Source organism: Trichomycterus rosablanca, chromosome 9 (assembly GCF_030014385.1).
Source record: "Trichomycterus rosablanca isolate fTriRos1 chromosome 9, fTriRos1.hap1, whole genome shotgun sequence".
Classification (NCBI taxonomy): Eukaryota; Metazoa; Chordata; class Actinopteri; order Siluriformes; family Trichomycteridae; genus Trichomycterus; species Trichomycterus rosablanca.
Genome location: NC_085996.1, coordinates 35,626,306 through 35,639,709, shown reverse-complemented (window position 1 = coordinate 35,639,709; position 13,404 = coordinate 35,626,306). Strand labels below are relative to the sequence as shown.

The window sequence follows — 13,404 nt, the reverse complement described above, 5'->3', positions numbered from 1 at the left end:
CCAACTTTTTTTGGAATGTGTTGCAGGGCTGAAATGCAGGAATGGATGTTTATTAATAAATGAAATGAAGCTGAGCAGATAAAACATGAAATATCTCAGGTTTATCCTGTCTGACATCAAATAAAAGTCAAAGTACTGTCCCATACTGTACCAACTTTTTCTGATTTGGGGTTGTAAATTTTAACATGTAAAGGTTTTTTTTTACTGTGCATATATCAATTTAGAAATAAAGGTTTTTAAAGGTTCTCCAGAAGGACATCATGAGTATTAGCAGTGATGGAAAGTGTTTGTAAAGACTTACTGGTGGTCAGCGCTACAAAATGACTTTATCATAGAGAATACTTACTTACTACTCACCACAAACTAGCCAGTAGCACTAGAGCTGAAAAATATTTTGGTGAATGTTGTAAAAAGCTTTTAATTAAGAATCTTCCTCTGCCTACCATTAGCTTGCCAGTAATTTATATGACATATATAAGCTTATTTTAAATTACACAGCAGCATACCAAGGACACCAACTGCTGCGCTTATAAAAGTGAAATTTTTCCTCATTCTTGCATGATTTATCACTTCAGCTGCTCAACAGTCCGGGGTCTCCATTGTACAGTGCTCTTCACGATGCTTCTCACGTTTTCAATAGGAGACAGGTCTGATAGCAGCATATGTTGCTCCAAAGTGCATAATTACCCTTCAGCGGTTAAAAATACCTGCACAGATGTACAGGTTACCCATGCCGATGGCACAAACACACGCCCATACAATATTAGACACTGGCTTTTAAACTGTGCATATCGGACGGTCCTTTTCTTGTTTGACCAAAAACTTGAAATATAGACGTGTCAGTCCACAGCACATACACCGATCAGCCATAACATAAAAACCACCTCCTTGTTTCTACACTCATTGTGCATTTGATCAGCTCCACTTACCATATAGAAGCACTTTGTAGTTCTACAATTACTGACTGTAGTCCATCAGTTTCTCTACATACTTTTTAACCTGCTTTCACCCTGTTCTTTAATGGTCAGCACCCCAAAAGGACCACCACAGAGCAGGTATTATTTAGGTGGTGGATGATTCTCAGCACTGCAGTGACACTGACATGGTGGTGGTGTGTTAGTGTGTGTTGTGCTGGTATGAGTGGATCAGACACAGCAGCGTTGCTGGAGTTTTTAAATACCGTGTCAACTCACTGTCCACTCTATTAGACGCTCCTACCTAGTTGGTCCACCTTGTAGATGTAAAGTCAGACACGATCGCTCATCTATTGCTGATGTTTGAGTTGGTCATCTTCTACACCTTCATCAGTGGTCACAGGACGCTGCCCACAGTGTTGCTGTTGGCTTTATATTTTTGGTTGGTGGACTATTCTCAATCCAGCAGTAACAGTGAGGTGTTTAAAAACTCCATCAGCATTGCTGTGTCTGATCCACTCATACCAGCACAACACACACTAACACACCACCACCATGTCAGTGTCACTGCAGTGCTGAAAATAATCCACCACCTAAATAATACCTGCTCTGTAGTGGTCCTGTGGGGGTCCTGACCATTGAAGAACAGCATGAAAGTGGGCTAACAAAGCATGCAGAGAAACAGATGGATTACAGGCAGTAATTGTAGAACTACAAAGTGCTTCTATATGGTAAGTGGAGCTGATAAAATGGACAGTGAGTGTAGAAACAAGGAGGTGGTTTTAATGTTATGGCTGATCGGTGTATTTCCACTGAGCCCAGAATTGGAAGCATCTCTGGATGTTGCTGATAAATGGCTTTCGCTATGCGTAGTAGAGACTTTACCTGCACTTGTAACATTGTGACAACTTTTCCTACTTGTGGTGGAGGAAACAAATTAGGATTTATTTACATATTTACACAATGCAATTAAGTTAATAAGGTAAAACAATAAATATTTTTGTCTTCTGTATTTATTAGTATTATAAATGCTATCCCAGTAAAGTCCTAAAGGCTGCTTAATTTAAAATAACCATTAAAACCACTAAGGTGATATATAGGTACTTACGCCTTCTCCATTTTCCCCTGTGTTAGCCAGCATCTCCTGCAGGGCTCGGACTGAAAGTGACTGCTCCAGCACAAAGTTACAGATGCACAGGTCAGGAGGTACATACTGCACAAAGAGAGGTCAAAGCAGAGACTTAACATTTATACAAATGTCTGAAGGTGCAAGCATAAGTATTAAAGATAAGAAAAATTACATTTAAATTACATTCAACAGTTCAACAGATTTTCTTTTCACCAAAAGCAGGTTCACCTTTACAAATAATAATGGCTCAAAAAATAATAATGTTTCAGAAAGGCCTAGCCAAGACCTGACTTGAATCCTATTGAGATGCTGTGATAGGACCTTAAACAGGCAGTTCCTGCTTCAACGTCTTTTAATGTGGCTAAATTAAACCGATTCTTCAAAGACAAGTGAGCCAAAATTCTTCCACTGCTATGTGAAAGACTGATCTCCAGTTAGTCAAACTGTTCGGTTGCAGCTGTCGCTGCTAAAAGTGGCACAACCAGTTATTAAATTTAGGGGGCACTTTCTTTTTGCCATGACTGTAGGTATTGCAAAAACTTTTTCTTAAAGAAATAAAGTGATTATTTGAATATTGTGCTTCGTCATGTTCTTCTTGACTTATATTACATTTAATACAAAAATCTAAAACCCTTAAATGCAAAAAATGGAGACAATCATGTGGGAAGGGGGTATTTTAACAGCACCGTGGTTCCAACCACAAAATTTCACAAAACCTTTTTTTAAAAGCTACAGAATTATTTAGCTGATCACTGATTGCTCAGTAACAGTAAACCATCATAGCATCAGCCAATAGTGGAAATACTTCAAAAGTAATTCACGTTTTGATTAAACAATTTAACAGTAATATTTGAAGCAATGCTGTTATTTGTTTGCTTTATTCTTACAGTTACTTTGAAAATCTGTTGGATAAAAGAGACAGAACACTCGAGGTTGTGTGTTATTCTTGATGTGTTACATCATCACATGACTGTGATGATTTAAGGCGACCACATTACAGACTTAAGATAGACAGGTCACATTATTAATCTCAAAGGGAAAGTCGGGTATTACAGCAGATCAAGACACATCAAAGTATTAAGGTAGATAAAGTATTAAGGTAAATAAGAGTCAAGTCAAGAGTCAAGAGAGGCTTTTTTGTCATTTCAGCTATATACAAGTACATACTGAAATGAAACAACGTTCCTCCAGGACCAGGGTGCAACATAGAACACAAAGTGCAAGACAATACAGTACACAGTGCAGACAGACAACAGTACAATATACAAAATACATTTTTAATCTAAAAAGTAATTAAGGGAGACAAGACTAGAGACCAGTGTTGGTCAGTACATGGTACTGAGTAGATGGTACGTCAGGTAGAAAAGCATATTCTGATATGCAGTTAGCAGTGTAGGGTTTATATAGCAGAAGAGAAAAGAGAGTAAGTGCAAAAATGCAAAAGAACTTGTGCAAATTGCAATATTGTGCAAATAAGTAATACAGTCACAAAAGTACAATACAGTAGTTGTATGCATTTAAGTTGTGTGTGTGTGTTGTATGTATTTAAGTTGTGTGTGTGTGTTGTATGTATTTAAGTTGTGTGTCAGTCCATCATGTATGTATGTGTGTGTCAAAGTCCAGTAAGTAAGTATTACTGTACAATACTATGTTAAATGTATAAATAGAATAAAGATATATAATATGCAATATAACAGACCATTATGAAAGTGTCGTGTGCAGAAATATTACTCCCTTATATATATAAATATATATATATATATATAAATATATATATATATATATATATATATATATACAGTATATATATGCTCTCTATGGTTAATTCTGCTGCTCACCCACCAAATCTCTGAATTAAATATACAAAGCAGGTGTTATGATGTATAAAAGTGGATTTCTTTAAGATTAAATGGCAGTATATGATCTTTTCCCCATAAAACACTAAATATAGTGTTTTTATATATAGCAATGCAAATGATCTCCTGTCTTTTGTTCTCATACTCCTATACACAAACAAAGTGCAGAGAGTTCAGATGTTGCTGTTGCCATGGTTCTCCAACCACATTTATTTCTTCTTATTACTGATATATTTTTGGCTGAAACAGTAAATGTTTTACCTTACACTACTGGAGGTACAATGCCACAGTTCTATACATTTCTACATACATGATTTATTAAATGTGGTCTAATCTTCATCTCTGTCACACCTTCATTAAACAAACTGATACATCATTTATAATTCAGGCTGGAATGCAATTATGTATGAACCCTTGTATTAAATCGCAAGTAAAACCTCCTTTAGCAGCTGGAACATTTCCCTGTACCTGCTGATCAGAACTGCAAAACAGTAAAATGTAATTACAGACGTTTGTAAGATTTTTTGCATGGACAGCTTTATTTAAGTCATTTACACTGTATCTTAGTTAGATTGAGGTCTGGACTCTGACTTGGTCATTCTAAACAGTCTAATTTATTTGGGTTTTTTGGGTAATTGTTGTTGCATCATCCAGCTGCCCTCCAGCTTTAGGTGACAGACCCCACCCAGACATTCTTCTATGTTAATACACATAACATGTATGTGAACAGTAACTCACCTTTGTAAAAAATAGTGTCTCGACTTCTATTACTAGGCTTTATACATCCTGATTATATATATATATATAATGCATTTTCTCCTATTTTCTCCCAAATTAGTGTAGTCAATTTGTCTTCCGCTGCTGGGGGATCCCCGATTTCTTGCAGTTGAGGAGGATATATTGCTGCTCACACCTCCTCCGACCCGTGCGCAGCCCTTAACGGAACCCTTTTCCACCCATGCACTCTGCACAGGCGTTTGAAGACCCCTGCGTTTGAAGACCCCACACACATAATCCAGTCCTCCTCCCCATGCAGGCACTGCCAGTTATGCCCGCTAGATGGTGCCCAGCCTACCGGTGGCAACGCCGAGTGTCATACCGAAGGAGTTCAGAATCTCGGCGCTGGTGTGCTAGCGTAATATCCCGCTGTGCCACCTGAGCACCGTCCATGATTTATTATTTTGTGGTGTAAGCCACTAGTTCTTAAAACTTTTTTGTCTTACAACCACCTGAGGATTCTTGTAACAGACCTCTTGTAGATGTCTCCTCTGAACCTTATATTAGTTTTACTAGAGCCACTGTTTCCTTTTTTCACCTCAGTTAGCTAACAACTTATTCAGCTTGTTTTGCTTCTTTAATAAAGCATCCAGACCATTTCTTTATTTTGGAGGAACAGTAAGGAAACTCGAGTGACACGGTGGCTCGGTGGGCAGCAAAAAGGTCCTGGGTTTGATCCCCAGGCGGGGCGGTACAGGTCCTTCCTTTGTGGAGTTTGCATGTTCTCCCCATGTCTTTGTGGGTTTCCTCCAGTAGCTCCGGTTTCCTCCCACAGTCCAAAAACATGCAGTCAGGTTAATTGGAGACACTGAATTGCCCTATAGGTGAATGGGTCTGTGTGTGTGTGTGTGTGTGTGTGTCTACCCTGCGATGGACTGGCGCCCCGTCCAGGGTGTTACTGTGCCCATTAAAAAGCTGGGATAGGCTCCAGCTCACCCCACACCCCAATTATGTATGTATGTATTATCATTCAAATGACTCTATTTAAAGAAGAACTTAAGTACGAGGTGATATGAAGCTCTGATTATTATACGTTCAGATGAACAAGGCTGGAGTCAGTCATACCTTAGCTTCTGAGGTGGGCTCCAGATAACAAAGCCTGTTTCCAAGTCCCTCTGCAGAGAGGCAGAATTTACGATTCTCCTTCTGAATTGTAGCCACACACTGGAGCACCACTTCATCATCCTGCCAGGGAGGAACACAGAAAGTCTTCGTTAAAACACATTATAAAGCAAAACTTAAGGAAAAAGTCATTTAGGGGTATTAGACCTCAGCACTGCACATTTATTACACCAGTTCAGTTCATTAGGCTTCTTTAGATCTGAGGGGAAACACAAACATCTGAAGAAAACTTGAGTTTTCCTCTCGCAGTGTTTCCTGTACATAATGTATAAGCTGCTGCAGAACCAGTTATTTAGACGCCATTTATTTAGATCTAAATATGGCTATATATAAGCCACATGGGCAAAATAAGTAAACTTGAACAAGTGAAGCTAAGATTTTGCTGATTCAGTGCATTTTGCAACTATATTCTGGGTTATTTGTTTTCCCGCCCATACTAAAGAAAAAATATGCCACCTTTACTGTGAAAAATGCCACCTTCCATTCTAGTCTAGTAGAGATAAAGAGACAAAGTCTGCGTCACAAAATGTGTGTTTTAGTCAGTTTTGGGGTGGCACGGGGGCTCAGTGGGTAGCACTGTCACCTCACAGCAAGAAGGTCCTGGGTTCGATTCCCATGTGGAGCTGTCTGGGTCCTTTCTGTTTGGGGTTTGCATGTTCTCCCTGTGACTGTGTGGGTTTCCTCCGGGGGCTCCGGTTTCCTCCCACAGTCCAAAGACATGCTAGTGAGGTGAATTGGAGATACAAAACTGTCCATGACTGTGTTTGACATTAAATTTGTGAACTGATGAATCTTGTGTAACCAGTAACTACCATTTCTGTCATGAATGTAACCGAGGTGTGTAAAACATGACGTTAAAATCCTAATAAATAAATAATTAGTCAGTTTTGATAACATTTATTCATTCATCATATTTTGGTTAGTCCATGTTCACAACTGTTTTGCAAGTTATATATTTAAGTTGTATATTTAAATATAAAACACTGCTAATAACTAAAGTTGGTTTGGTTAATGATAACATAAAATGATGTCAAAGCATTTACATTCTGTTGAGGAGGGTCAATAATGTTTTAGTACTAAAATTAAGCCAATTTATAAGACAAATATAAAGTTACAAATACAATATGTAAATAAATGTTTAGTTGTACTATTTTGCATAGTGTTCAAATACATTGTCTTTTTTTCTATTTATTTATGCATTTTCTCCCGGTTTAGTGTAGTCAGTGTGTCTTCCGCTGCTGGGGGATCCCTGATTGCAGTCGAGGTGTGTATATTGCTGCTCACGCCTCCTCCGACACGTGCGCAGTCTTAGTGGACCCCTTCTTTTCGCCCATGCATTTTGCACAGATGCCTCTATCTGCTAATCAGGGTCCTTGCACAGCGTTTAAAGACCCCACCCACATAGTCCGGTCATCCCGCCCTAGCAGACACGTTAGCCAATTAGAGTCTGCTGCAGGCACTGCCAATTATGCCCGCTAGATCGCGCCCAGCCAACCGGTGCCAACGCCGAGTTTCAAACCGAGGAGTTCAGAATCTCTGCGCTGGTGTGCTAGCGGACTATCCTGCTGCACCACCTGGGTACCCTGATGGTCCTTTAAAATAAATTATAACAAGGTGGACCATGTGCAAGTTATATAACAGTTTTACGTTATATGTATTGGTAATTGCTTTGGCAGCTATTATAATTTGTGACGTCATGAAATGACACATACTGAAATGTTGTGACATTACATTTTATAAGTAGTGATATCCTTTCTGGAACTGGTTATAACTGCAGCATCAACTGTTATGACCATTTATTACAACATGTGATACCTAACAGGTAGATAGTAATGTTTTTCCTGGATTTTTTCTCTTTTTATATTTAAATCTAGTCATTTTCAATTCCCGTTTCTGAATCCACTGCCACTTGCACAACCCCCCGTCTGATAAAGGGGAATCGGATCACCACACGTCCCTTCTGACGTGTCCAATCTGCGGCTGCTTTTTATTACCTGTCAGTGTTGGGTTCCCACATAGAGCTGTATCGTAGACATATTTATTTATTTATTAAGATACTAACATCATGTTCTACACTTTGGTGTAGGCCCACACCAATGATTATATAAGAATGGACATGAATTAAAGGATACCTGATGAAACAATACTGTTTTTTTGTTATTTAATTTAGTTCCTCTGTATATAATCACTTAAAATTTGGACACATCTTTTGACTTTGTACCTATAAATATGATTCAACCAAAAACAAAGCCATAGCAAACACAACAATCAAGTCATTGTCATACAATAGACATTGTCTTCAAGCAACTTTATAGAATCCAGGACCGACAGATTAAAAACTCCTGCTGAGCAAACCAAGGAAAACTCCCTTAAAATTACAGGAAGAAACCTTGGGATAAACCAATCCTTGTTAGTACAAGTGGTTCTATAAGGCACAGGTGAAAAGTTTATAGAACCACACATAATTTAATTCCCGAACAGGTGAACGATGCACAATTTCACACCAGGCTTTTAGACTAATGATAAGGCAGGTAGCCAGCAGTTTCTCACACAGAGTCGTCAAACTGAAAATAATAATGAATAGTAATAAACTGCAACACAATCATCTCAGCTTCTGCTCCTCATCAGCTAAAAGAATTCAGCAGGAACATTTAAACACATCAGAACTTTTTACAATGAACTTCATTTCATTTTTATTAACTGCTGTATCCTGGTCAGGGTTGCAACCATCCGGGTTCTACAGGGAAACATTGGGAGCAAGAATACCCTGAACAAGGTACGAATCTATTGTAGGGCTTGTAGGGCTTTAATCACTCTCTCCCCCCCCCTCATCATGCCGTTCATGTCTATGTACACGTCGGGTTGACCGATAGCACGTGATCTAGCATAATAGACCTCTGAGCCATCCAAGCGTTGCATTAAATGTCATTAAAGGAATTATAAATGAAACTTGGTATCAGGAGATATTAAAAGAGGACTAAATATCTTCTACCAAGAAGCTAAATTTGGAGAGATGTCAAACCTTCTAATTACTAGTCCAGTGTCTTAACCACTGATATACCACCACCCACGTCGTATAGCTTTTATGTAAAATGTCATATGCTGTCACAGTCATAACATTAGATGCAAGTTATATAACAGTTTTATGTCAGATGTATTGGTAATTGCATTGGCTATTATAATTTGCGACGTCATCACATATGTCACATACTGAAAAGTTGTGACATTACATATTATTAGGAGAGGTGTTATTATTCCCAGAACTGGTAACCAAACACCATTATAACTGCAGCAACAACTGTTATGACCAATTATGACAGCATGTGACATCTAACAGGTACATTGCAATTTTTTTTTCAGTTCCCGATGCTGAATCCACTGCCGCTTGCACAATCCCCCCATCTGATAAGGGGAAGCGGGTCTCCACACGTGTTCTTCTGACGTGTCCAATCTGTGGCCGCTTTTTATTACCTGTCAGTGTTGGGTTCCCACATAGAGCTGTATCGCAGACGTATTTATTTACTTATTTATTAAGATACTAACATCATGTTCTACACTTTGGTTACATTCCTGACAGAACAGGAGGTTACAGGGGTTTTTTTGTATCTCTAATTCACCCACGCAGGCAAGGTGAAAACAAGCAAACTCCACACAGAAAGGACCCGGACCGCCCAACCTGGGAATCGAACCCAAGATCTTATCGCTGTAAGGCAATAGTGCTAACCACTGAGCCACTCTGAGTACCCCCACCCCAAGAACCAACTCATGCAGGCACCCCATTAGTCCCAGGGATCACATAATCCAGCAGCAGTAGCTGTAAGAGACCCTGTCTGACCTTCCCTCCATCAAACCCTCAACGTCATGTAGATGGCAATTATAATAAAAAGCCGCACTGGAGGGTTTCAGCGGCACGGTGGCTCAGTGGGTAGCACTGTCGCCTCACAGCAAGGAGGTCCTGGGTTCGATCCCCAGGTGGGGCTGTCTGGGTCCTTTCTGAGTGGAGTTAGCATGTTCTCCTTGTGTCTGCGTAGGTTTCCTCCCACAGTCCAAAGACATGCAAGTGAGGTGAATTGGAGATACAAAACTGTCCATGACTGTGTTTGGCGTTAAAACTTGTGAACCAGCCGCTCAGGTGGCGCAGCGGTAAAAAGAAACGCGCTGCAACCAGGGCTGGATTCTGAGAAGCGTGGTATCGAATCCAGCCTTGCTTTACCGGTTCGAAGCTGAGTGGCTATATGAGCAACGATTGGCCGGTTGCTCATGTGGGGGGTGGGACAAAGAACCGGATGTGGGTCTCTCTCTGTCAGAATGCGATTGCGTTCTCTGCCGGCTGATTGGAGGCGCTTACACAGAGATGGGATAGGGTGCCCTTAGGGTGTGTCTCTCCGCATGCAACGCTAGGTGGCGCCAAAACTCATCAATGTGTGGGTGGCAAAGAGGCATCTGGCTGCTGCTCGTGTTTCGGAGGGGATACGGGTTAGCTTCAATCACCTCCGTCAGGGCAGGGTTCGGCATAGACAGAGAGGAAGCACGATGCTAATTGAACAATTGGATGCCCTAAAAGGGGAGAAAAAGGGGTAAAAAAAAAAAAAAATAAATAAAAATAAAATAAAAAAACTTGTGAACCGATGAACCTTGTGTATCGAGTAACTACCGTTTCTGTCGTGAATGTAACCAAAGTGTAAAACATGACGTTAAAATCCTAATAAACAAACAAACAAACAAACAAACTGGAGGGTTCAAGTGTTTTCCAAAAAGCTTTTTATTTTTAGTCATACTTGCTTTCCTATTGCTGTATTTTACCCACTGGTTATGGTATTTGCTTCCAATAGCACCAGCTTTAACCTCTTATGTTATGTGTACTACAGCATTTTGCTAAGCATAGTGATGTCATACAAATTCACATTATTTTATTTTTATTTTACTGCTTGGATAGCACTGGGTTTTTGAAGATGGGCATAAACAATGTACCAAAGAAAGGCACCACATTGCATATGCATACACAATTAAAAGCAAGCACAAGACACATAAGGCCACACATGAAGTGGACACAAATGAGGGACAATTCACGTATCAGCATAAGTCAGCAAGTGCAGATTCTCGCAGACCTCGGCAAATAAATTATGTAGAGCCAAAAGTAAAATCACAGTCACAGCGCTGCTGAAATATGCAACATCTGAATGAAAATTCCCTCCAGTTATTTCAGGACAGAAGCATCTGTGGGATGGGAGCACATAATGCCTCTGTTACTCTGGCTTTTAGGTTCTAATCACTGTCAGGTAAGATTTATTGATTTGTGTGTCATTGGCGTTTGCTGCCTGGCCGTGCTCTCTAATGCGAGCTCATTGAGCACATTAATCAGAGTTAATGGTTGCCATGGCTCTGCACTGTCAGAGCAATGTCCATACATTAAACACTGCCGGCGTGAGAGTTCATGCCTCCAAAACTCAATTTACTGAGGAAAAAAAGTACAAGAGGTATAATTATAGCCATGAAACCATTTTGGATGTTTATTATTGTAAAAATGCATTTATTACATGATTCTGTGTGCAAATTATACCAGTTTACTGTTACATGGTCAGAGAATTAAATAAAAATGTTTGGAAATATTTGGCAACAATTTTCTTACATTCCAGTAGCTCAAGTTCAGGAGTTTAAGAGAGGTTTCATTGTAATTTTAGCTGTATACAAGTACTTACTGCAACGAAACAAAGTTCCTCCAGGACCAGCAACACAGAACACAAGTGCAAACAATACAACAAACAAAGTGCAAATAAAAAAAACATAGATAAATACGAGGACCTACAATAAATACAATTTCTTTAGACAAATTTTAATCTAAGGAAAGTGAGGGGTAGTGTTGGCCAGTACATGATACTGAGTAAATGATAAGTGAGATATAAACATATTTTGATACACAATTAGCAGTGTAGGGCAGCAGTCCCCTACCTTTTTTGCACCACGGACCGGTTTCATATAAGATATGATTTCATGGACCGGCGGGGGCGGGAGGATTCAATATAGAATAATTATAGAATTGAAAATCAGTGTGAATCCTAAGCTTTTTTCACTGCAACGAGACACTGCTCCCACCTAGTGGTGATTGGGGATAATAACACCCGAAGAGTTTTAAAAATGTAATTGCTCTTGTAGTGATCTTTAATTATTTATTCTTTCTGTGCGGCCTGGTAATAAATGACCCACAGACCGGTACCGGTCCGCGGCTTGGTGGTTGGGGACCACTGGTGTATATAGCAGCAGAGATATTAAAGAGTAAGGGGCAAAAAGTGCAACTGTGCAAAGAATACATTTATATAAAATATAAGCTCATAAGTACAAGTTCTTAAAAAAAATTCAGCACTTTTTTTACTTCAAAATTTCAAAAACAAATGACATCACTTTTCTAAATGTTCACCTTCTGATGCATTTTCCCAGCACAGTACCAACTTTTTAATGCCATCAGCAAAAAATTTTTTTGGCTGAGCGTGTAGCCACTGATGCAACGCTGCTGATTTCACATCATAATCACATGAAAATCTTCCAAAAAGGTGGAAATCAGATGATGCTACATCCGGACTATAATCTCTCTCAGTCTCTCAGACATGACCAATTACTACTCCTCCCACCCTCACCGCTTCCAACCAAAATATAAAAGTGTGGATACTTTTTGAAGATTACTCGTAAAATAGTTGTCTTGGGGTGCTTAGGTGGCACAGTGAGATAATCCGCTAGCACACCAGCACCGAGATTCTGAGCTCCCAGATTCGAATCTCGGCTCTGCTACCGGTCAGCTGAACGCCCGCCCTCTAGCAGGCATAATTGGCTAATGCCTGCAGCAGACAAAATTGGCCTCCAGTCTGCTGGGTGGGAAATGACCAGATTAAAAAAGGGGTGGGGCTGTGTAAGGACCTGCACAGAAGTAGAGGAGTGCAGAAGTCAGGGCGTGGCTCTCTGTGCGAAGCCGACCTCATGCGCAAATTACCAAAGTGTGGTGAATAAGAAGGGATCAGTCAAGACACCCCCTCCTTGGACACCGTCAGGGTCCCCAGCAGCACATTGGCTACCCTAAAATTGGGAGAAAAAGGGGGTAAAATGCAAAATAGATAATCAAGGAGCCCCAGACTTAAAATAAATTCTATTCTTTTAACTTTTTGAGATAGACCCGCTCCTGTTCCATGACTGTGTCCCTGTACACAACGTGAGACACTATTGAGTTTGGGAGCAATTCTCGTCAAATATCAGTACCTGTCAAAAGCCCTCCCAGAAGAGTGAACGCTGTCAAAACGACAGAGGGACACGTTTCATGTCAGTGCCGTGGTTTTGGAACGGGATGACCAGTGAGCTCATAATCAGCTGCCCACATACTTTTCACCATCTAGAGTAAAAATTCAGATTATGAAACTGTGGCTAGAGTGTTCCATGTCTAGAAGGAGAGCTCCACTCCCACCCCTTTTCTTAAACGGATCCAGTGCCAAGGAATCTGGTGAATCTGCGGCAAAGTGATCCAGGGGACAGCGGCAGGGCCATCTGGTAGAGAGCTGAGAGTCAGCATCACAGTCTATCTATAGGCCCGTGGGGTGGGGTGTGTGCCTAAGGTGGCAGTATG

At 40.2% G+C, this 13,404-nt stretch overlaps 1 protein-coding gene across 2 annotated transcripts in view; it reads right to left on the bottom strand.

The window, feature by feature from the left end:
- ryr3 (ryanodine receptor 3) overlaps window positions 1–13,404 on the bottom strand; it is a 157,393-nt gene that overhangs the window by 125,845 nt on the left and 18,144 nt on the right. For both annotated transcript variants that reach the window (XM_063002326.1, XM_063002327.1), the window contains exons 2-3: window positions 5,742–5,861; window positions 2,023–2,127 (exon numbers count right to left, since the gene is read on the bottom strand). In XM_063002326.1, the coding sequence (XP_062858396.1) occupies window positions 2,023–2,127; window positions 5,742–5,861 (225 nt within the window). The remainder of the gene's footprint in view (window positions 1–2,022; window positions 2,128–5,741; window positions 5,862–13,404) is intronic.